Consider the following 24,592-nt stretch of genomic DNA (forward strand, 5'->3'; position numbering starts at 1 on the left):
TAATATTGACTAAACCTAATTACTAACGTAATTACAGGAAATAGAATAAATACATTATTCCTATTATTCTATTCTATCAATTATAATTATACCCAAGAATATGAAAAAAGATTCTCAAAAATTGATTTTGTGAACCAAACGAATTTTTTAAAGATGTTTGAGAATAACATTCCCATAATAACATTCCTGGGAACAAGATTTCCGGGTATCATTTTCCAATTCGTGAAACAAACACCTCCTAAGGTAAGGTATGAATGTATCCAAACTTTAAGTTACTAATATGATGATTAACGTAAAAAAAAAGTTACTGGACAAAACATTGGGAAAACGTCTCGCCACGCGCTTCTGTGCCTCTCTGAAACGTTGGATTACACCATTTGAGTCTGATCATACACTGATATGACTTATTTACCCTTGACTTCCGAAATTACTACCAATAAGCCGTGTCAACACGACGATGTTTTCCACGGATAGCCTTTTGTGCTTAATAACCCTAGACTAGACTTGTCACTACACTAGAACTAGATAGATACTTTCCACGCGCGAATCACCACCACCACGTGTCTCGCTGTTAACCTCTTCATCCTTTATACCCGTCGGATCTCGATTTCTTACGCTCAGACCCACCTTTGATATTATTCCCCTTCACTTGATCCACTTCTGATTTTCTCGCAAACAAACAAAATTCCCCTGACTCTGCTTTTTCTCTCTCAGAAGAAGAAGAATCAGAATTCGTAGAGAAGAAAATCACCGCTTTCTTTCTGCTACTACTGTCGCCGGTACCCTAATTCGATCCACCGAAATTCGAATCCACCACCGGTGAGGTTCAATTAACCTGGTCACTTTTGTTTATTTTTTTCCATTTTTGTTTTGTGATGTTGAAATCACACTGACGAGGATTTGATTTTTGTTAGATGAGTTTACGATTGGGGAATAGGTGAGATCAAAAGGACTGGATTCCCTCGCCGAATGGAGGGAGGTAGCGTCCTTAGACTTACTTCTTCTGGTACTGTTTCATGTCCGACTTCGGGTTCTTAATTTCACCCCCTTTTTGCATGATTAGGGCACAGCTTTTTTGCTTTCAAATGTTGATTCTAACTGGTTAATCACTGTGTGTGAACAATAAAACACTTATCAGAGTTACTTGATGTGTATATCTACTTAAAACCTGCTGTTTTTGTCAAGGCTAGTGAAGAGGCTGATTTGTGATACTATGGCACTACGCCGTCACAAAAGCTTTTTCACTGTATGGCGGCTCGTGATTAATCCATCTGAATAATTTATGAAATCAACATAACTTGGATTCTTTCGATTATTTAGATTTATTGCGTGCGCTGATTTTTTTCCCCACATGGAATATTGTCGAAACAGCTTCGCAGATCGCTTGACAGTCTACAAACTGAAGACATTGTTCTCTTCTGACCTGTCTTGCAAAGTGCATTGGTTGTAGTTATGGGTGGATTTCTATTACTATAGGGTAGCCTGAGTTGCTTGTGATATGTTATTTTGTTTTTCTTCTATTCAGCTATGTGAGGTAATAGACTAATGTGAATGTGTACATATTTGCTAGTGGCCTTAAAAAACTTGAATTACGGGGTGACAATTAAATGCTTGAATGTACAACTTTTTCCTCCTTTGTTAAATTGAGGTTCTTTGTTATCCTGCTTTGTATTTGGGTGTTTAACTGTCATTCTCAGGACAATAACATTTTAATTTAAATTCTTGAGTTTCTATGTGTTTGTGCATCTGTTTGTCTGTGTAGTACCACATACCTGCTGATACTTGGATGATGGATGCATATATGTGGCAGATCTTATGTGGGCTTCTGTCTGTCTGCTTTTGTCTATGCAATGCATATACTTATATGAAGTTTAAGCTCAGTATTTTTGTTTCTCTTATTCTAATGTGCTTATTTGTTTTAGGGATTCACCCATGGATTATGATGACAATGATTTTCAAGGCCAGAATCTCCATTTAGCTGGTGAAGGTAGCGCCAAATTTCCTCCAGTATTAAGGCCGTATGCTCTCTCCAAGTTTGATTTTGATGAAAACCTTCAAGCAAATGTAAGATTTGATAGTTTTGTTGAAAGTGAAACATTTCTTGGTATTGAAAGTAACGAAGATCACCAGTGGATTGACGCATACTCCCGAGGTGGTAGTGGCATAGAGTTCAATTCAAATCCAACTGCATCTTGTTCTATATCTAGGCATGACAATGTTTGGTCCGAGGCCACTTCCTCAGAATCTGTTGAAATGCTTTTAAAATCTGTTGGGCAGGAAGAGTATATTCCTAGACAAACTTCTATTCAGCAATTAGATGCCTTTGATGAACTGGCCTGCTTAGCTAAGCAAATGGACTCCAATTCTAAACTTGATGATAAAAATGAATTTAAAGATAATGTTGCAGATTTACAACCACCTGATGTTACTCATACTAGTTGTTCTGCATTGAAGGAGGATGTAAGAATGGAGCAGTCTCAGGCTGGAGTGTCCCGAAGTCATGAAGGTGAACCATCCCTTGATGTCTGCCAAAATATTGACATACCTTTGTCTGAGGGGAATCCGACTCCCTTTACAGATGACAAAAGTAACAGTACAAACCAAAGAGAAGTTGAGACTGTTATTGATGACTCACATCCTGGCAAAACTCTAGATGATTCATCAGCATTTGTGGTGCAGACTAATAGTACTGAATCATCTATGCGAAATGTGGGTGATGAGCAGCAAGGTCCTCTGCAAACACTAACTAATGATGAAGATTTGGAATATTCTGTGGTGAACAAAGAAGCTGTTGTAGACCCACGGACTGTGGATGGAAATGCAGTTGAGGGTAATGCACATCATCCTGATAATTCTTTTTGTTCATTCCCCACAGAAGAAACTTTGGAAGGTACAAGTGCAGTTGAAGGCCTTGAGACTAGGTTAGGTAGTTTAGAAGATTCCCTGAGAGCGGGATCTGTTCCTGTATCTGAATTGCAGAAAGCAGAAAGATCTAGTGAGGATAATTGTTCCTTTGATGTGTCTAGGGACAGTGGAAATGAGGATGTAAACTTGCTTAAAGATGTGGTGATGGATGATCAGTCTGTACTAAACACATGTGAATCACCAAAGGTTTCAATTAAAGATGATTCTGTCTATGAGAAGCAGGTGGTTGAGGTTAGTAATTCAGATGGTGAGACTTGTCCTAATCTCCAACAAAATGTGGATGCAGTGGAGAAGAAAACATTTAGTGGGAGCAGTGTTATGAAGGAAAATGAGTTACTGAGCACTGGTGACCCCATGGATGCAGAGATTTTATCTAACAAGTCAGAGACACCTATGGTTACTGCTGAGGAGAATAATTTTTCGATTGTGGTTGAAGGAAATAGTGACAACAGGGTAGGAAGTGTTTCCAGTTTCGGTGTGGTGGCTTCGTTGGCAAAGTCAACCGTTCTGGGTGAGTTAACTCAAATATGTGTAAATAAAAAACCTGACAAACATAGTGACCATGAAAATTTTGATCAAGATGCTCCTGTCAGTGACCAAGAGAATAAAAAGATTCCCTCTGATTCTAGCCAAATGCATTGTGATGTTGCCCAATCTCATGTTGTTATAGGAGTTGTTTCATCACCTCTCAGTGCAGATAGCAGGGAAACTGAATTGACACCTTCCACTGTGTCAATCAATGTCATACCTTCCAATAATTCAGGTAAATTGTAATGGATTTACTTGAATACACAGTTAAAAAGTGGTAGACTATTATTGTCTCATATGATGCTACCTACAAGTGAAAAAACCTTGGTTGCTTCAATGATGTGTCACTTTCTTGTTTACTTATAGATTTAGAGTTCTACACTGATCGTGGATCAAATTTAAATTACTTTGATTTAAATCATCCTTCTGATACTTCTATAGAATTGTTACGTGACACAGCAAGCGGTTATCTACATGATGTAGGGGCTTGTAGTGCTGTAAAGATCGGTGAATCTCAAGGAACAATAGATGATAAGGTTATTAAGGAATGCACCAAAGAGATTGGCGTACCTCCAGTTCTGTGTGAATCATCAGAGAAACAGGGTGATGATCTCCCAGTTTCTATTACTAAGGATGACAAGGAGACTTTAAATGAGAATGATGACAAGTCATCCCCGAAAAAATTAGGTAACCTTTAATCTAGTCTTGTTATCCACTTTTGAAATTTCTTTCAAATGCTGCATTTTTTTGAGGTTGATGTGCCACATATGGAACATGGTTACGTTTTTTGTGATGGATGATTTATTATTGATTTTTGTGTGGATATTCTCATTGTCAAATGATTGTTTATCTGGTTATGCCTTTCAATGATACAACTTTTAGGAACACTGTATTTTATGCTCTCATTCATTAAATATTATGTTTTTTTAAAGAATTAAATATCATGTTAAAGTACATCTTATGATTTCTCTAAGTGGATTATTCCTATGTAAAGTGGGAATTATTGTCCTTCCTCTTGTGCACTTCCAGTTATCATAGCGAATTTTAAACTAAAAGAAATCATGTTTTTCCTTGTGGAGGAATGTTTATCATGTCTTATGCTGAGTTTAGTTTGTAATGTGCATCCCATGTTCTTTTTATCATAACACTCATTCAAATGTTCACATACCTATTACAAGATTAACTTTGTAGGTGATATTTTACTTGGAAACGAAGGACCTATAGCTTCTGCTCCATTACCTGTCTCGTGCGTTGAGTTGCATGAGACTGGAAGCTTTCCTGCCGATAGCACTTTCAATCCCTCTAGTGCATTGGGAAGCCCTTCTCAAACTGAAAAGGATGAGAGTGAAGCTAAGGCTTCTGCTAATCAGACCCTCCCAGTTTCTGATTTAAAAAATAGTGGTGCAAATAATACACTGCCTGCTGCTCAAGATCTAAAGGGGAATGCTGCATCTAAAGATAAGAGAAACTCAACTCCCGAGTTAAATTCAGTTGTTGATTTATCTCAAAAAGAAATTGCAGATGTAAATACAGAAGATGATGGCAAGAGGCAATCAGTTCCTGCCTCTGCAACCAACAATGCAACAACAGTAAGTCTTATTGCAGTTTATAGTCGAAGCTAAGATTTGTAATCTGAAATTCTGAATGGTTTTCTATTTATTGCTTATTATTCTTGATTGAATTTCTTCTTGAATGTGCAAAGGAGCTTTTTGAAACATTCATCAGATGAAATGCGTGGGTGATATATTTTTTTCATTATGAATGGGTAATGGTTTTATGGACATCTTTCATTTTATTCTCCTTCTGCTTCTTGATCATTGAAGGCTGTGGAGGGATCTCCGTCAACTTCTGGGCTATGTCCTTCAAAGACCAAAACTGTAGAAAATGTCTCCCTTGGAAATTCACCAATATCAGGGGGAGTGGTAGCACGTAGTGCTTCTAAAGCTACGCCCGAGCGCAAACCTAGGCGATCATATAATAAGAAAGCTGGAAAGGAATCTTCCAAAAGAGGAAGTCGGCTAAAAGACACAACTCCAGCTAGACAGTCTGAAAGAGGTGATAAATCAACCAAAGTTTCTCTGAGCCCTCCTCCTGGTTTCCAGCTGATGCAATCAAATGAGGGGAAGCAGTATGGGCCCATTGATTCCAATAGTAGAAAGTCACATACTCTTGTAAATACTTCAACAGCTGGCCTTCCAGACTTGAACACTTCTGCTTCAACACCTGTTTCATTTCATCAGCCTTTTACGGATCTCCAGCAAGTACAATTGCGCGCACAGATCTTTGTTTATGGAGCATTGATGTGAGTTCAAATGTTGGTTTTGTTGTTTGCAATTTAATTGATATGGATGGCACAGTGATGTGATATGTGCATGTACTTATGAATCATCAATCATGCATTTTTTAACCGATTCCCCCACATGAGACCTGACCTAGCACCTCCACTCTCCCATGGTTAATCGAAAAATGGGAGAATCTTGGCTGATTGTATTATCTGATTCAATTGTCTGGTTAGAAATTTTAACTTATTTCATACTCATTCAATCACAATGTTATCTGAGGCCAAGGTGCATGGCAGACTTTTAGATCTGCATGATATAGTTATTAATTTTATAGACTTTCCCGCCTGATAATCAACTATGACAATTATTTTTGTTCTTGACGTTGCTGCAGTCAAGGCATAGTACCTGATGAGGCGTATATGATATCAGCTTTTGGGGGGCCAGGTTAATTTTTTTGTTTACTGTGACTCCCTTTCATTCCCTTCTCTGTTCTTTTTCTTCCTAAACACATATTGAGCTCCTGGACATTGTGTTTGTTTAGATGGCGGAAGGAGCATTTGGGAGAATGGCTGGCATGCCTGCATGGAGAAACAGCGCGGTAAAAAATCTCATCCTGTTAACCCAGAAACACCTCTGCAATCACGACCTGGTAATATGTAATGTATATATCTATCTTGTTTCTCTAATTATTTGACTTCACTGACTAACTCTTGATAATTAATTTCTGCAGGGGCTAGAACCTCTGATTTGGCAGTTAAGCAAAGTCCAGTTCAAGGGAAAGGTATCTCTTCACTTCTTGGTCAAGCCAGCAGCAGCAAGGCTACTCCAACAACTGCAAATCCCTTAATACCTCTTTCGTCTCCTCTTTGGAGTCTACCAACTCTCTCTGGTGATACCCTGCAATCTAGTGGTCTCACAAGAGGTTCTGTTGTGGATTATCCACAGCCGCTTGCTACATTGCATCCTTATCAATCTCCACCTGTGAGGAACTTTCTTGGACATAACACATCTTGGTTATCCCAAGCCTCCATTCGTGGACCTTGGATTAGCTCTCCAACTCCTGCGCCCAGCACCCATCTTTCTGCATCACCTGTCTTTGATACAATTAAGTTAGGTTCTGGCAAGGGATCTTCTCTGCCTCCTTCCTCGAGCATAAAGAATGTTACTCCTGGTCCTCCAGCTTCCAGTGCAGGTTTGCAAGGTATCTTTGTTGGGACTGCTTCTCTTTTGGACGTAATCAATGTGGCAGTATCACCTGCGCAGCATTCTTCAGATCCCAAGCCCAAGAAAAGGAAAAAAGGTGTGGTATCTGAAGATCTTGGCCAGAAGGCTCTGCAGTCATTGACTCCAGCAGTCAGTAACCATACATCTACTTCTTTTGCCGTTTTGACTCCTCTTGGCAATGTACCAGTTACTGCTGTTGAAAAATCAATTGTGCCTGTCTCTCCTCTAGATAATCAACCTGAAAATGATGGAAATGTTGAGAAGAGGATTCTATCAGATGAGTCTCTTATGAAAGTTAAGGAGGCTAAGGTATATGCAGAAGAAGCTTCTGCTCTTTCTGCTGCTGCTGTGAATCATAGCCTAGAGCTATGGAATCAGTTGGATAAGTATAAAAATTCTAGATTGATGCCAGATGTTGAGGCCAAATTGGCTTCGGCAGCAGTTGCAGTTGCTGCTGCTGCAGCTGTTGCAAAGGCAGCGGCTGCAGCTGCCAATGTTGCATCAAATGCTGCATTTCAAGCAAAACTGATGGCTGATGAAGCATTGATTTCTTCTGGTTATGAAAAGTCCAGCCAAAGTAACAAATTTTCTCTTTCTGAGGGTACAGGTAACTTGGGAAATGCTACCCCTGCTTCCATTTTGAAGGGTGGTGATGGCCCCAATAGTCCTATCATTGTTGCTGCGAAGGAAGCTGTTAGAAGGAGAGTCGAAGCAGCTTCAGCAGCCTCCAAAAGAGCTGAAAACATGGATGCCATTGTAAAGGCTGCTGAGCTGGCAGCAGAAGCTGTATCTCAAGCGGGAAAAGTTGTAACTATGAATGATCCCATACCATTAAGTGACTTAATAGAAGGTGGCCCAGAGGGATATTGGAAAAACCGAGTCTCTTCTCAGGAAGCTGGATTATTGAATGACTTGGCCAAAGGTCCAGTGAATATTGAGAATGTCGGAGATATTCCTGAAACTTCTCATATACATAACAGAGACATTTCATCTGGTGGTGATTCAGTTCCTATTAAGATAAACGAGAATAATTCAAGAGGTCCAAAAGGGCACAAAGTTTATGATTTAGTTAAGCCTGTTGATATGGTTTCTGGATCTGAGCCTGAAATATGGGCTCCTTCTTCCATTGTTAAAAATGGATCTGAAAATCTTGAGGAAAACAACTTCAAGGAGGGCTCTCTTGTTGAGGTTGTTGCATTTTTTTTTATGTTGAATTAGTGAAAATAGGCAGATTAATGTCAATGGGTTCATTTTTCTGCCACCTACTATGGTGATGATCAGGCATAAGTTTTCAATTAAATTCGCGTGCATTCCTTACATTTTTTAATTTGTTGCTTTTAAATTAGATTTTTAGTTGACCCCACCTGATGGGAAAAGGCTTTGGTGATTGTTTTTGTTGCTTTTAAATTAAAATTTTCCGACTAATTGAAGCTATCATATGTATCAGGTTTTCAAAGATGAGGAAGGGTATAAAGCTGCATGGTTCGTTGCTAATATTTTGAGTTTGAAGGATGATAAAGCTTTCGTATGCTACACATCGCTTGTACCTGTTGAAGGTTGGTAAAGCTTATGTATATTGTATTTTCTGAGAATGAAGTATCTTATTAACCATCCAGAAAAATTGACATGACTGTATTTCCAATTTCTGGATATTCATGGAAATTGGAATAGCCAATGGGTTTGAGGCTTTGAGCTAATTTGTGTGTACAGTTAGGAGGATTCTCTAAAAGGGGGATCATCAGAATGTTAATGCTATGTTAAAAAGCAAACTATATAACTGACTGGTATTTTCTGAATTTTTTATAAGTTAAGAAATTTGTTCAGAGTTGGGGCTCTGAAGAGTAAATAAATTTCAGATAAATCATAGAAAATTAGGTCTGTTGTCTGGGATGGCCTGTATTTATCTGGATGCCATTGAATTCCAGTGCTTTCTCTTTGAGATCTTTATTCAATAGTGTAATTTTGAGTATTAATTCACTATGCATGACAAAATTTGCTGTTTTATAGGTGCTGGGCCTTTAAAGGAATGGGTTTCACTTGAACATGATGGAGACAAACCACCCAGAATACGTACTGCTCGCCCTTTAACTAGTTTACAACATGAAGGAACAAGAAAGAGACGTAGAGCAGCTATGGGAGATTATGCATGGTCTGTTGGGGATAGAGTTGACGCATGGGTTCAAGAAAGGTATCCTTTCTGCTCAATATCTTTTTTATTAGCTTTTTATTAATGGCCATATCTTCCATACATTATTAAGCTTTTGTGTGTGGATATAGAATATAATCATTAATCACTGGCAGTTTACATATGTTCAATCATTTGTTGACTTATGAAAAATAGGGTTGTTTCATACTTTCTCCCGTTCTTCAACTATTTAGTTTTTAAGTTTTTGACAGAAGTATATTGAGTAAAGGGATTTTGGAGTATGTGTACAGAGAGAGAGAGATGACTAAATTAGATAAATGCTAAAACGTGAACTAATTACCATTAAATTAAATTTTTAGAAGCATAAATTTGTATGGACTTAAAAGTAATTTTTACCATAAAAAACTTAATAGGAAAATGAAAGTTTTCTAACATGGGAGCTTTTTTTATCAGCTGGCAGGAAGGAGTGATCACAGAGAAGAATAAGAAAGATGAAACGACATTGACTGTCCACTTTCCAGGTATGTATGTTATTTGATTAAACAATTTTTTGTGCTTAGCTTCCTTTTTCTTTCTTTAATTTTCTTTTACCAAATCATAGCATATCAGCATCTGATTCTTGGAAATATATAATCTGTTTGTTTTTTTGTAGGTAGCGGAGAAACATCGGTTGTTCGAGCCTGGCATCTCCATCCATCCCTTATTTGGAAGGATGGGAAATGGATTGAATCTTCCAAGGTGGAAGCAAATGACCGTTCTACACATGAGGTACTTTGTTTTGAGCTTCATATGATGTTCCAACCTTCGTGTCTGTCTGTGCTAAGATTTTATGTTTTGTACACAGGGTGATACACCAAATGAAAAACGACCGAAGATTGGTAGTAATAAAGTAGAGGTGAAAGGGAAAGTCAAGTATTCAAAAAGTAGTGATGGTGTGGAGTCAGCAAACACTGATGAGACAAGATTACTTAATTTGACTGAAAATGAGAGAGTTTTTAACATAGGTAAGAGCAGCAAGAATGAAAGTAAACAGGATCCGCACAGAATGGCGAGGACTGGTCTTCAGAAAGAAGGATCAAGAGTGATCTTTGGGGTTCCTAAGCCTGGAAAGAAAAGGAAATTTATGGACGTGAGCCAGCATTATGTTGAACATGGGAAAAACAACATTAATGATAGAAGTGATTCAGTTAAAATTCCAAATTTATCAGGATCCCTAGTATGGAAAAACAGTTCCAGAAATGATACCAAAGAAAAACATGGAGCCTCCAAGCCCAAGACCAAGTTTGGAAAACCAGAGAGTGTTTTGGGTAGAGTGATCCCACCAAAAGACATTTCTTTGTCCAATGCATCTTCTACCACCACCGATCTGACAGGTCAAACAGAAAGGACCATGGATTCTTCAAATCATTTAAAAAGTGCTTCACAGAGTGAAAGTCAGGTGGAGAGAGCACCTGATGGAGCAACAGAAGGAGCAATCTTGTTTTCATCGCGGGCTACATCAAGGGATGCTCCTCCGACTAAAAAGGTGTCCACATCAAGAGCAAGTAAAGGAAAGCTTGCACCTGCCGGTGATAAGTTGGGCAAGGGTGAGGTGGAAAAGACTATAAATGACAACCCCTCAAAACCAACATCTGATGTTACTGCTCAACGAAGATCCAATCGCAGGATCCAGCCAACTTCAAGGGTAAGTTCTACAACAGAGTGATACACTCACAAACACATAAAATTTTAACTAGAAAGCCATTTTCATTTTTCACGGCCTTTGAAAAACTGCATTATATGTAAGGCTTTTTGTTTTGAATCTGATGTGGTGGTGGTGGTTCTTGGTGGCAGCTGTTAGAAGGATTGCAGAGCTCTTTGATCATCTCAAAGATTCCTTCATTTTCACATAATCGTAATACTTCCAAGGGTGAGCATCCATGCCTTCCTTGGTTACTAATTTCGAGTCAAGTACTTTTGTTGCCGGTTCAGTCTATTTCAATTATACACTTTAACTGATTCTGTGTAAGTTGTCACAGGTAATAATCAGGGTTGAACTGTAGGAGCTTCCAATGATGAGATGAAGTTTGGAACCAGCCCGTTGTTAGATGGCCGATGCACCAGCTTAGATGTGTATATTTAATTTTATAATAGAGAACCTAGGAATGGAAATTCTTGCTTCCTTTAGGCAGTTAAGTAGATCTTGTCATATCGGTTTTAGTTTAATTTAAATGTATTTAACTCCCTTCGAATTTCTCCATGATGCATTGTTTATAGAGGTTTGATAATCAACTAGATGTGACCCATGCGTTGCGCGGGCGGATAACATGATTTGAGATCAGTTCTCTTTAAAAATGATATGCGATAATTTACTTATACATTTATCTGACATTTCAATTGTATGTTAACACATTTAGCTTAAGGTTAGGTTCTTTTTTTTTTGTCAAATAGCTTAAGGTTACGTTGAAACTAGAGAAGTTTCGCATTGGTGGGTTGAACACAAAAAGTATGGCATATAAGCTTGAATATTGTAGTCCAAAATGTCTTCAGGCATTTTTGGAACCAACCGCACTATCACTTAGCCAATCATACTCTCTCAACCTAGAAGTACGTTTTTTTGTCAAACTTACAAGTATGTTTTGGAACACAAGTATTTTAATAATGTTCGTTTGTGATATTTTATCATAATTTAACTTTTATTGTTGATTGTTTAATTAGGTACTTGTGATAGTAACGTTTTAAAATTTGGAGGATAAAATTATTAATTAATAATTAATATTAGTTAATATTATTAGTTTTAATTTTTTTAAATATACACCGAATCAAGCAGTTCAATTAGTGACTCACTGGTTTGACCAGCTGAGTTTTATAACATTGTGAAAAATGTTACCAACACTCACTTTAACACTCTTTTCAATACTCTTTCGTTCATTTGTTAAAATTCATGTGTTCACTAAATCATATGGGTCATATTTTTCAATTTGGTGGGGATGGGGATTTCACGAATTCTGACCAATAAAAGTTTGTTAAATGAGTGTTGGTCCCCTTTTACTTTTAGTCAAAACGGGCAAAATCATGGAACTCAATTTTGTCCCACGACAACATTACTTCTAAAGAACTTAAATACAATTCACAAACCACTTTATATCTATTAACATTTTGCAACGCGTTAATATCTCTAGGACCTAAACTGAGCCACTCACATGTGAACTGGACCCTCGATGATTTACAAATACAAATCGAGTGTGGAAATGGAGCCATTGCCCGAGCATTTCAGTTCCAATTTGACCTTCCCGATAGCGTTTACAGGCTAGGGAGCTCTAGTATTTTCCCCCCACCCCTGGTCCAAAGTCACTTACTTGATCATGTGTTGGCTCATTGAACGTGGGATTCAGCTTTTGCTGTGAGACACTCGTAATTATTGCAACGTGTTTAGGGAGACAGTATCCATGTTTGTATAGCGTTCTTCTTCATCCACATATGGTCTCTCACATATGCAAGAGTTTGGATATTCATGAAATTCACCTCGTCCCGGTCTCATCTCATCTGGCTCTCCCATAAATCCTCTTTGGCATGCCTTAACCTTTCTCGCGAAGGTATCCCACTCCATCTGATGCCTTCCCATGAACAGTGTGCTGAGCTTCTTTGCATTTGGCCTAATTGTTCTTTTGTGACCCATATATCTCCTGTTATAAACAAAGTGAAAGATTTAACAGAACGCCAAAAGTAAAAGGTTAAGGAAAAAAAAAGTTTAGTCAGGAAAAGCAATTACGACCCACAGGAAGCACATGGGCATGACAGCTCAAGACCCTGATCCAGCATACTTTAGCATCAAGCTTTGAATTTTCTCTTTGTTATAAAATGAAATGCAAATACAGGCTTTCAAGAAACCTCCTGAAGCAAGCTATTACAAATTTTTCTTTAGCCAAAAAAAAAAAGGAAAAAATGAAACCAACTCACTTCTTTTTTGGTAAAAGAGGAATTTCAGTAAGGAAATTTAAATCTCCTCAATTGTTGATTATAGGGGAAAACAAATTTTGGCTGAACATTAGAACATTAATTGATTCTAGAATACAAGTATTAGCAAAGTAGTTGCCTTTTTTATCATACAAGAAAAGATTGACTTGAATGAACCCAACCTAATCTACTATCCATAACATATCAGATCAGGTTTTGTTATTTAGTTCAATGAAGGTGCCTAAGGTCTAAACAACATCTGAAAAATGGTCCCCACTCCGCAGTGAAGGGCATTGTCGGCTAAGCTAATAAGCAACGACTAATCTAACAAGGTTATGGTATGGGAACTATATTTGGTCATATATGATTCAACCTCAACTTTCATTGGAACTTAAGAAGGTAAGGCCCTATAACTGAACTTTGCTGAGTCCAAAATATACCAAATAAGCAATTGTTGATCCTGCTACAAGATCAACTGCTCCTCAATAATGTTCATGTCATGAGAGCTAGCGTCTAGAAGGCTAGAAGAATAGTGAGAAATATAATGTAAAATCATTCATATGTCTTTGTCCAATTAAAGGAACCAGCCAAGAAGAAGAAAACTGGTAGTATTATTCAGTATAGAAAACTACAAGATGCTCTGAGTAATCAGAGAGTCCTAGGCACCTAGCTCCTCTCCCTAAAGCCCAATTACCAAATGTTTCAAAAAGATGATAACTCTCTGTAACTAACTCTCAAACTAAGTGAACTCCCTTAACTAACTAACTAAACCCTGGGACGATGCGGGTACCTATCGTTCAACAGCTTAAGCTTTGGGGTAGTTGGTTCATAACATAGCCAGAGCTTCTATGACCAAGTGGTCTAGAGTTTGATCCTTGTTACCCCCATTATTCTAATAAAAAAATGAATTACAGCACAAGGTAAATGTGTTTGTCCATTGTTTACGCCGCTTCAAGCCCAGTGAGCTCTTGTGTGAGTGAGAAATATAATATAAAACCATTCATGTGTTTCACTCAATAACTTAAGCTTTTGAAGACATTGTCTGTACCTGAATCCTGAACCAATTTTAACCCAGTCTATATCCTCTACACTGTTTCTTTCCACAATTCTAAAGTTCATTAGAGAATCTATCTTAATTTTTCTACAAGATTGCTAGCGAACAAGTATTGAGTAAATTACAATAAGTTTTCCCAACTTCAAGCCAAACCACAGCTCTCCCACATGTTCTCAAAATAGCTTAATAGTAAATAATGCAACACTAGGCACTTCATAATGGAACAATCATAGTTATAATTTTAGTTATTCCATTACTAGATGAAGATAATCCTTTCTTGATTGTGTTTAATGTGATTTTTAGAAGCCAGGGAGTCTGTTGATGAACTAAACAAACATAATGAGAACATCAGAGCAATTTTATATAGTCTTACCTTCGACCTGCAAGAATCTTGGCCATGTTACCATTGTTGTTAGTGATAAATACATCACTTTCATCACAAACAATGTAGTCAACAGCAGCAAGGCGGGATGAGAATTGAAGGAAAGGTTTCAGCTCTTCGTTAGCAAGCATCTCCTTTGTATACATGTTAGGGAAAAGATCTTTCAGAGGCTGCATAGTCTCATCCCCACCATATATTTCTCCTGATGCAACATAGAGGTATGTGTCATTTCTAAAACCAAGTGCCCTCAGCATCAAACCTACTTCATGAGGAGTAAGAGGACATTTGCCTCGCTTCCGTTCTCCATCTGGGCTTAAATCCTGTTTTGCCATTAAAAATAATTAGCCTCAAATTTGAGAAGTATTATGTTAGGACCCGAAAATCCTAACGTGGAGAAACGATAGAGAAAATAGGGAAAATGGGAATATTTTTGGTATTTTATTATAAAAGACTGGAAAATAAAGATAGATAAGAACTAAGAGGCTGGTTCCCCTTAGAACCAAGAGGCTGGTTCCTCTACAATAGGGCTGGTTCCCTTTACAACTCAATAATAATTTAATCCATAACTCTAACCTAAGGAGGGCACTCCTATTTATAATAACTAATCCTAATATAATTAATCCTAACATATTATATGGAAAAATAATCAGGTTATGTGTCACGAAAGAATGCAGGTTTCAACCAGGCTTGTTAATAGCGCGCTATAGCGCGCAATAGCCTATAGCGTAGCGGCCTGGGGGTTCACCGCTACTCCACTATTCACCGCTATTTGCGCTATTTTCCGCTATAGCGCCGCAATAGCGCTCGAAATAGCGTTTTTTGGGCTTGCCGCTACACTACGCTATCCGCCATTAACAACCCTGGTTTCAACACCTTCAGAAAGTCAGCGCAGTTAAGAAAGGACAAAATGTCATTTCTTACTAGTTGAATGACTAAGATTTTATCACTAGAACTTAGAAGTCAATAGAAAGTAGTCTTACAGGTAACGTTGTCCACCTTTTTCTGATTTCACCAAGCTCATGTCTTTCTTTTTCTCCCCCACCAAAATAACAGCCTGAAAATGCTAGCATATCTGGTTCAAACCTGTCATAAATCAATCACGAATGCTGTTGTTAGTGGCAACTACCATGGAACCCCCTTGCATCCCAAATACTTTTGAATGAAACAACAACAAGAAACTGTTATTAACTTATTGCTATTATTGAGTTGCATGAGAAAGTTGAATTTGAGAGGTCCCCTTCCGAAACCCCCCAACGTAGAAGTAAACAAATACTTCCAATTCAACATTTTGAAATAGTTCAAACAGTTATAATGATTCCAAATCTCAGACAATGTAAAGAAGTTGTGAAAAGGGAAACATCAAAGAAACCTCAAATGGACTGCTATAAAACGGTTTGCCATCTTTCGCATTCTGACAACAAGTTTTTCACCAAGTTCTTGTATAGGTTTTGTAAATCTCAAAGCATGAAAATTAACACGGCAACGTAGTTTCTGTAGCTCATCATCAAGGTTACTTGCAAGTCTATAGTCAAACTTGGTCAACTGCACAACCTGCAAAATCTCATAAATTTTAGTTAGTTGCCCCAGCCAAATTCACAGATACATTCTGCAAATGATAAAAGAACACCAATTACTAGTGTTATTATCATAACAGTTATTTAATGAATCAAAACATCTTCTATTGAAATATGAAATTGCAAGCATGTGTCAATCGCAATAAGTAAAGTGGCCACACCTGTCGTCTCAAAAGTATTGGCAAAACTTGATCAAGATAATAATCAGGCTCTGATTTCCTTGGGACACGCATCGTATATGGGGGTTTCTCCATTGACCGCATGACCTTATCAGGAACTCTTTTGACAATAGTAACATCTTTTGCGAGATATGAAATGAACCAATCAACATCGAAAACATTGATAAAGTCACTGTATTCAAACAAAAGTGTCCTTATTAAATGAGCTGATGAACTCGATTCAAATAGGAAATGTATGATAGAATCTGCAGATTACCTGTCATCCTTCCAAAAAGAATGATGATCCAACTCAGGTACGACTAGTGTAGCATTTAGAATTCGTGCAACAACAACTGCATCTGTTATCTGGATGCAGGAACATGATTGTCATTTCCACATAATCAACTTATTTATTATCATTAAATAAATATCTACCTAGCTTCAGCTTGGAAAGAGAAACAACCCAAGCTTCATGTTCACTGAAAACAACTCAATGAGCCAACTAGATAAGAGAAAATTGTATACAACTCAACTTTCTGATACTTTAATCAGTAGGGGAGCAACTAAGATGGCTGATCTTAAATAAAACCCTTATGATCATGATCTAGCATATCATAAAACTCATGCCCTGCCTAAGACAGCTGATCATAAAAAAATTTATGCCAACTTACCCCAGTTCTTTGTTGATTCAATCCTCCACTAGTTGCAATAAGCAAGTAGCCAGTTGACATCCGCTCACGCACAGCCGCTATATTATGCATTTACCACAATAATAGAGGAAATTGACACAGAGAAGTTAATATATTTCTGAGCAAATTTTATAGAGGCACAAACAAATCAAAATATAAAATGGAGTTGTTCAACTTCAATCTGTTGATAAGTCCTTTTACGGCACCACATAGAAGTGCTATATAACCTTGATTTTATCAGTCTGGCTTGTGACACAGCTTAGTAAGAAATAAGAGTGTTCAACAACAACACCCAAATTCCTTTCCCACTAGGTGATTATGGATCAAATGACGCTATAATTCCCTGTCATGAATCATGTCTAATAATAGTCTACTTAAATTCAAAGTTCTTTGAATGATTTGGCTTATAATTCCCTTGCTCTTCATGTCCCTGTAAAGCTGTAACTATTGAACCATTCTCTATTTGGTCTAATCTCCTTACAGGATTTCTCCACATGTGTGCAAACCACTAGAGACAAAACTCTACAACGGCCACTAACCTAACTTTCTTGCTAATAATTTTATTCCCAATTCCGTTTTGTCTTATGTGACTACTCGTTAATCATAACATTCTCATTTATGTACCAGTTACCACCATTCATCCCATACAACACAGCAAGTATACTTATGCAATAAAACTTTTCGGTAAACTATACTTTTCTCTAACATTACACACAAAATTTTCCTTCATTTCATTCACGTTACTTGGATCCTATTGTTGACATCTCCCTCTATCTTGATGGACCCAAGAGAATACATAGTAAAATCATTCACAGGATAATTCCCCTTTGATTTGCACAATTGCACTTATTACAAGCATAATTAAAAGAGCAGGAATAAGAAGATGCCATCCGTGAATTTCTTAGCACTGTCATAAGTTAGTAATGATATTATCTATAGTATCCGTAAAACGCCATGCATGCCTAAAATGTCCAATTCAACAAACCCAGAAGAAAAAGTAATAAATTCATGAAATTGGGTTGATGAAGAAGAAACTGACGAGTAAAATGGCGCCCCCTGTCACTGCATCCATAGTAGTATTTAGCATATTGTGATTTCCAGATATCAATCGGCGCACGATAACTCCCATCCTGGAAACAAATTCAGAACCAATCAAATCAAACAAAACGAAATTGCAATGAGTGAGGAAGATGAAGAATGGAATTGAATAGAAACAATTACGGTTCTGGAGTAGAAAGTTCGCTGGACCAATCGCTGGGAGTACCATTCAAGATCAGAAGCCATGTGACCCGTGAGAAGAGAAATCAGACCCAACCCGAACAGCATCAATCCGCAAACCACAGACCATGAAATTGGCTTCCGCTGCTGAAACTGCATCGTCGTCGTTGATCTCCAACAAACATGCTGATGCTGCTTCCTCTTGTCGTTGTTTTCAGGATGCGGTAACAGAGGCAGGTTCGATAACAGGTTGAAAAACCTCCTCACCTTCCCTGTTCCCACACCCATTGGGTTCGGTTTGGTTAGGTTTGAGTCACTTCAACGAACTCCAAACCCTAATTTCTCCTTCTTCTTCCTCCTTCATTCAGAATGGTTTTGCTTCCAGAAAGGGAACTGGTAATTGGTAAAGGGGAAACTATGCAATGTAATGCGAATTGTGCAGGGAGAAGAAGAGAAAGGGAGAGAGGAACCCTAATTAATTTGTGAGTGTATTGATTAATTGTGAGTGTTGATTAATGGAGTGAATGAAGAGACAGTGTTGTTGTTGTTGTGTCTGTTGGGAGTGTGAATAACTGAATATGGAGGAGGAACTGAGGGAGGAATCACCAGCACCATTTGTCCTTTTCACAAACCCAATGCCCACAAACAAGGACACTTTCATTTCTTTTTAATTTTGTTTTTTATGTGTCGCGTGTAATAATCCACTTAACTTGAGACTCATATATCATATTAAGTGAGTATACTTAACCATACACATTGCATCAATTAAATACTTAAAATGTTCACTCATCTATCAATTGTACTAGATTTCATTACTTACTTCTTCGGTTTCGGTTAAATGTTAAGTGGAACATTGGTGTCAAATGTCAATGTAATTTTTTTTTTGTATGTTTGATGTTTTAATAGAAAAGCTATAATTTATCATGTTTGTTGAGTTTAACTAGGATAGAAGAAATAATATTTTACCCTATTGTGTTGAAGATAAACGTTGTTAAGTTTAATGAAAATCCAAAGAGACAAGACTTGCTTTAATTAACTTAGCCGCAGGGGAGTGGTGTTTTTAGAATCAAATTAGGAAGTAGTGAGATCGTGGAATTTGTCTGATTCCAGGAGTGAAAGTGAGACTTTTTTACCTTACTAGTGTAAATTTAAAATTTATTTACCAATTTAGTGCAACTTTTAAAATATTTACACAACTAGTGTAAATCGCCACTAGCATCGGCGATACATATATTTTTTTTTTCATGTTTTAATGAAATCGCCAACAGCCGTGGCGATATATGTATTTTTCTAGTATCTCCATTGTTATTGGCGATAACCAAATGCTATATATTTGAAACTTTTAAGTGTCGTCACTGTGATTGACGATGTCCTCTTTTTTTATTTTAAAACCATATACTGCTTTTGTTTCATGCATGCAATGGAAAGTATTAAAAAAAAAATTGAAGTCGCCAATAACATTGGCGTTATTGGATAAAAAAATTTGTTTATACAAAGTTAAAATTGCCAATCGTATTATATAGCATAAGTGTTAAAATAAAAAAAAGGATATCGCCAATCCTAATGGCGAGACTAAATTCAAAATCGCCAATCATAGTGGCGACACTCAAAAGTTTTATTTGGTTATCGCCAATAACAATGGAGATACTAGAAAAATACATATATCGCCACGGCTGTTGGCGATTTCATTAAAACATGAAAAAAAAAATATCGCCGATGCTAGTGGTGATTTACACTAATTGTGTAAATATTTTAAAAGTTGCACTAGATTGGTAAATAAATTTTAAATTTACACTCCCAGAGTAAAAAAGTCTGAAAGTGAAACAAAACGGATTAATTAATGCGAGATTTAGTTTAGTTTTATTTTTATTTTATTTTTTTGAGAGAAACAGAAATTCCATTAATCAATCAAGATGAAACCAAATCCGAGGAAAGCACCGTCTCTAAACCGACAGGGTACTCCTCAATCCCAACAAAACAGTAACTAGACAAAGCAAATTTGGCCAAAAAGTCTGCAGCCATATTACTAGCTCGCAACACATGAGCTATAGAAAAGCGGTAAAAAGACTGGGAAATAAAAACTGAATCAGAAATCACTAAAGCTAAATAAGAAGCTTGCTGACAATGGTTCCTCCAGGAATCTACCACAATCTTGCGGTCAAGTTCCACCTCCACATTAAAGAAACCAAGCTCCAAAGAAAGTTGTAAAGCCCACCTCAATGCCATAGTTTAGTTTTATTACTATGATAATGTGTTGATAATGTTGGACCAGAAAGGAAAATGGAATAACGTGAAGGGAAGGAGGATGTTGGTAGGAGGATACAAACTTTACTCCTTTTATTTATTTCTCCAGGTTCAATGAAGAGCAACTACAGCGAAGTGTAATGTGATGTTATATCCCACTAGCTGGTACAACATTATATCCAGGTATGAACCAAAAAATAGTTTGTCACGTTGAACTTAATGTTTTTAGATAATTTTGCTACATCGGGGTTAACGTAAATGCACAAAATCCAAACACAAATATATTAACTTTCATTTAATATTAGAAGAATTTGTAGAAGATTAATGAAGTAGATAATAAATCATTTTTTTAAAGAATTTAATGGATATGCACTGTCAGTATAAAATAGTTTTACACTGACATCCAATTGAATTCCGCCAAATAAGCAAATATGATTTTATTTTAATTAAAATTAAAAATGAATGTAACTCTCTCTCCTACGTGGCAAACATTGATTATATGTCAATGGAAAACTATTTTACACTGACAGTGCATATCCATTAAACTCTTTTTTAAAATGGATAATAAATTATTCAACCCTATTAAATTGCTGATTTCGTTAAACAACAATACTAGTACTATTTTTTATAAGTGACAATTAGTCTCAATTTCTAATTGTTTTTTTTATAGGCAAATGTTAATTATTATTAAATTAGTCAAAACTCAAAATTATCCCTCCTTAAGATTTGAAACTTGGTCCTCCACCTATAATTACTCTTAACTCAACTATGTGAGTTACGTACCCATCCCCTTCCCCTTTGAATATATGTGAGTCAGATATATGTTGGTATATAGTAACTAAAGTTTTCATTTTCAATTGTAAAAAATATTTTTAATCAATTCTTTTGGTGCATGTGTATTATACAATATATAGTGATTCAGCACAATATACAGTGTACCATCATAATTTTTATGTTTGAGACAAAATATAATTAAAATACAAATTAAGTTAAAAATTATATAAATTAAATTGAAATTAAGTTTATTTGAAGAATACAATTGATCGACCGTGACAATAGTCAAAGGATACCAATGATAATGGTATCAATGATAGGACAATCTTGGTAGGCCGGTATCTAGCTTATAATAGTGATAATAGCATTTACATCGATCTCTCATATGCATGAAAAGCATAAGCACCTTGATAAGCATATATATGATGAACAGTATAGACATTTTATATATACTCTGTTTTTTTTTCAATTTTTTCTTTATCACTCATTTGTATTGCATTACATTATAAATCACATCAACTATTTTTCAGTCTTTGTCTTTTTTTTTCTTTTTCTTATTCAATATGTCTACATTAATTAATTAGGTGTCTATGTAGAATTTTTCATGCATGTGGATATTGATCATGTCGATCCACCTCATTATTAGAGAGCATGCAATGCATGTTGTGTTCGGATTTCTAAAACTCATTTGTGTAAATATATAGAGTCACAGCTTCAAGCCAATAACATCTTTGCCTACCCCATATATCCAACGTAACTACTCTCACTTGCATGTACTGCGATCTCTTTAACGTTGATATTATTATTATTATTATTTTAAAATAAATTTATACCATGGCTTCTAACCCTTGAAGGGTTGAACTGAAAAATTCCATGATCTATCAAGTAAGTAAAATGTATTTGATCCCTTACTTAAAGGGATTAAAAGTGGAAAAGAAAAAAGTTAGCGGAACGTACTCTATATGAATTAGATCATCAACTTTAAAGTTTATAGTGCAAAAGCTCAGTGCATGTGTTTATTCTTCTAGATTCACCACCGTTCATCTTGCACTTTTAAACAAAAGATGGACCCGCTTGATGAAGGCCCTCGAAAATTCATTGATTAAAAGCCTAAAGCCATAACTTTAATTAAATCAGCAATGATGAATGGAAACTAATTAATAATAATTATGTGATGTTGAACACACACGTGACATGGTTTATAAGGAAAGAATATTTGTTTCCAAATTAGAATCATTTCACAGTGAGATTTCATATTATCTTGCATGTTGAAAGCCCCTTTTTCCCTAATACATTTAGAGAGCTATTCGAGTAGAGAGATGTTCTTTGTAAAAAAAAAAGTAGAGAGATGGTCAAAAGCTCTTGGTAAAAATAGGCAATAATAAGACAGTATCATTACACGCGATACATTTAAGAGAACACAGTAAATTTAAAATCACAGTTTATTAAGAAGAAAGGATGAGAGAGCACAATAACTGGAATCAACATGAGAGTCGTACCTAGATCACAACCGTTGATCAACCTATTTACGGACCGTTGGATCACGGATCTTCTTCTTCCCATTAGTCACTCCAGCCCAACAAGCGAACAAGTCCTGGTGGACTATCAAGAAGCCCAAGTGGCTAGACCTGTTTTTATTATTCTAGCGACCAAAAAAAAGTTAAATGGGTCCAAATTTATTAAGATTTTATAATAATAAAGATATAAATCTATGAATTTTTCATTGTGTCAATTTGTTATCATCATTTTATGAAATTATATTATTTTCAAAATTTGAAATATTTAGGACATAAAATTAATATTTTAAAATATTTGTTATTAAGTAAAAACATGCATAAAAATATATATGACATGTTTAGGTTACTAATTATAGTATGAGAAAAAATAAAGTCAAATAAATCAAAGGTCGGGAGGATTTCACCTATAGAAGTTGTCAATTTTTTGTGTAGAATTCACACTATTTTACTAATGGGTGATTGTTTTAACTTTTAAATGTTACATGTTTAATTCTATTTAAGTAAGATCTCGAGTTTCAGTCTCGTGGATAAAAAAAAACAAGAAAAATAACTGACTGTGATATGAATGTTATGTGCTCGAACGTGTAAGAAAAGAAAAGTATTCACACCATTTCTTAACTTGGCACATTCTTATTCTTATATTATAAAATGCACAAGAAGCGTGTTAATTTGGTTGAAAAGGTTAGCCTCTGTTTTTTAATGATGGCACAATGGGAAAAGAATGTAGTCAAGCAGCAGTTCAGTCAATTCGTGGATCAGGAGATAAAAGACAAATGCCACCATAATTCGCCGGTTCAATCCTCTGCCATTCAATTCAACCTGCACTTCTTTTAATTTAATATATAATTATTTTTTATGTTTCATTTAAACTTTTGGTTGCTTGTCTTTGCTTCTTGGTTCATGATACTGGGTTTCAAGCTCTTATTGCCACATTAGCAACAACATTGAAACACTATCATTGGAATAAAAGATTCAATTAAAGAAGTGGACACTCATGAAAGCAACCCCAACCCAGTGCGTCACAGAGTAGGTCCCTCAATTACCACTGAAATTGATCAGAGAAATTAATCAATTATTCATAAGTGGCTAGTGGCACTTCCGTCATCTAGATAATCTAATGACTTATTGAAAGGGAATACACATACCACTTGTTACAAAAAAACAAGAGCCTAACGTATGAGCAAGAAGCAAAATACTAAACCATCTCTAATCTTCTAATATTGGTCATCTCATCAACTTCCTCACTCTACATATACCTAACACAACACAAATTTGGAAATTAAATCCTTTTGACTCTACAATTAAGGTAGGTTGTGTTGACTACACTGATCATTTAAATTCCTTCCCTGACAACTCTGTCCGTGCTACATGTGATTTCAATTCTTTCTTGTACACTTATTGGCTTTGAGAATTTAAACGACCCCTCCCCTCTTAAAATGTGGGAATTGTGTGGGTGAGGGCATTGGAATAAAAGAAGTCACCTCTTTCGGAGGTACTAGGCCTAAATAAGAGTCATTTTTGTGTTTGCTTTTGACTAGTCTTCATCTCATCACTTTCTTGTTTGTTTCATTGAAATTTGATTTTGATCAGCTGCTGAATACGAAATATAAAACCCAATACAGTTTCAAATTTTCAATAAGTGAAGTCGTGATCTATGCCACATATATAGAAAACGATCAGGTATAACAGGTGACCCAATATTCAAATTATATTATCATTCAAGACCTTACAAAATTATAAGAGAGTTTTAATTAGTTGAGGTGGTTTAGCGGAAGTTATTTCCCAAATATTTGTCATGCAATGCGTAGTTATTTCCCAAATATTCTTGGTCGTATTCAACAAGTTAAAACCCAACTAATTCGGTCAACCAACATAGGTCTAGTTCTTCAACCCCAACTAAACTTGAACAAATCATATCTGAATATTCTTAGTTAAAACTTA

The 24,592-nt window shown here is 36.3% G+C and overlaps 2 protein-coding genes across 9 annotated transcripts; one reads left to right on the forward strand and one right to left on the reverse strand.

Annotated features, from left to right (window-relative positions):
* The first annotated feature begins 625 nt into the window (after positions 1-625).
* LOC130741048 (uncharacterized threonine-rich GPI-anchored glycoprotein PJ4664.02-like) lies at positions 626-11,462 on the forward strand. Of its 8 annotated transcripts, none has more exons than XM_057593821.1 (17): positions 626-819; positions 915-1,006; positions 1,923-3,436; positions 3,596-3,688; positions 3,895-4,140; positions 4,645-5,042; positions 5,277-5,755; positions 6,127-6,179; positions 6,277-6,384; positions 6,466-8,147; positions 8,407-8,515; positions 8,967-9,147; positions 9,559-9,626; positions 9,758-9,873; positions 9,950-10,789; positions 10,939-11,014; positions 11,124-11,462. In XM_057593821.1, the coding sequence occupies exons 3-17, from the start codon at positions 1,933-1,935 to the stop codon at positions 11,138-11,140; spliced, it is 5,970 nt and encodes a 1,989-aa protein (XP_057449804.1). In that variant the 5' UTR covers positions 626-819; positions 915-1,006; positions 1,923-1,932; the 3' UTR covers positions 11,141-11,462. The 8 variants fall into 8 exon arrangements, with proteins under 8 accessions (XP_057449804.1, XP_057449805.1, XP_057449806.1 ...); XM_057593822.1 differs by having other exon boundaries at positions 3,913-4,140; XM_057593823.1 differs by having other exon boundaries at positions 3,937-4,140.
* Positions 11,463-12,150: 688 nt separating this feature from the next.
* On the reverse strand, positions 12,151-18,755 carry LOC130741051 (O-fucosyltransferase 29-like). Its single transcript, XM_057593828.1, has 9 exons — positions 18,120-18,755; positions 17,938-18,028; positions 16,881-16,957; positions 16,487-16,575; positions 16,213-16,402; positions 15,847-16,028; positions 15,458-15,560; positions 14,469-14,797; positions 12,151-12,770 (listed from the first exon to the last, which is right to left on the reverse strand). The coding sequence occupies exons 1-9, from the start codon at positions 18,402-18,404 to the stop codon at positions 12,503-12,505; spliced, it is 1,614 nt and encodes a 537-aa protein (XP_057449811.1). The 5' UTR covers positions 18,405-18,755; the 3' UTR covers positions 12,151-12,502.
* Positions 18,756-24,592: the final 5,837 nt, after the last annotated feature.

The sequence above is a fragment of the Lotus japonicus genome, chromosome 2, assembly GCF_012489685.1.
Source record: "Lotus japonicus ecotype B-129 chromosome 2, LjGifu_v1.2".
Classification (NCBI taxonomy): domain Eukaryota; kingdom Viridiplantae; phylum Streptophyta; class Magnoliopsida; order Fabales; family Fabaceae; genus Lotus; species Lotus japonicus.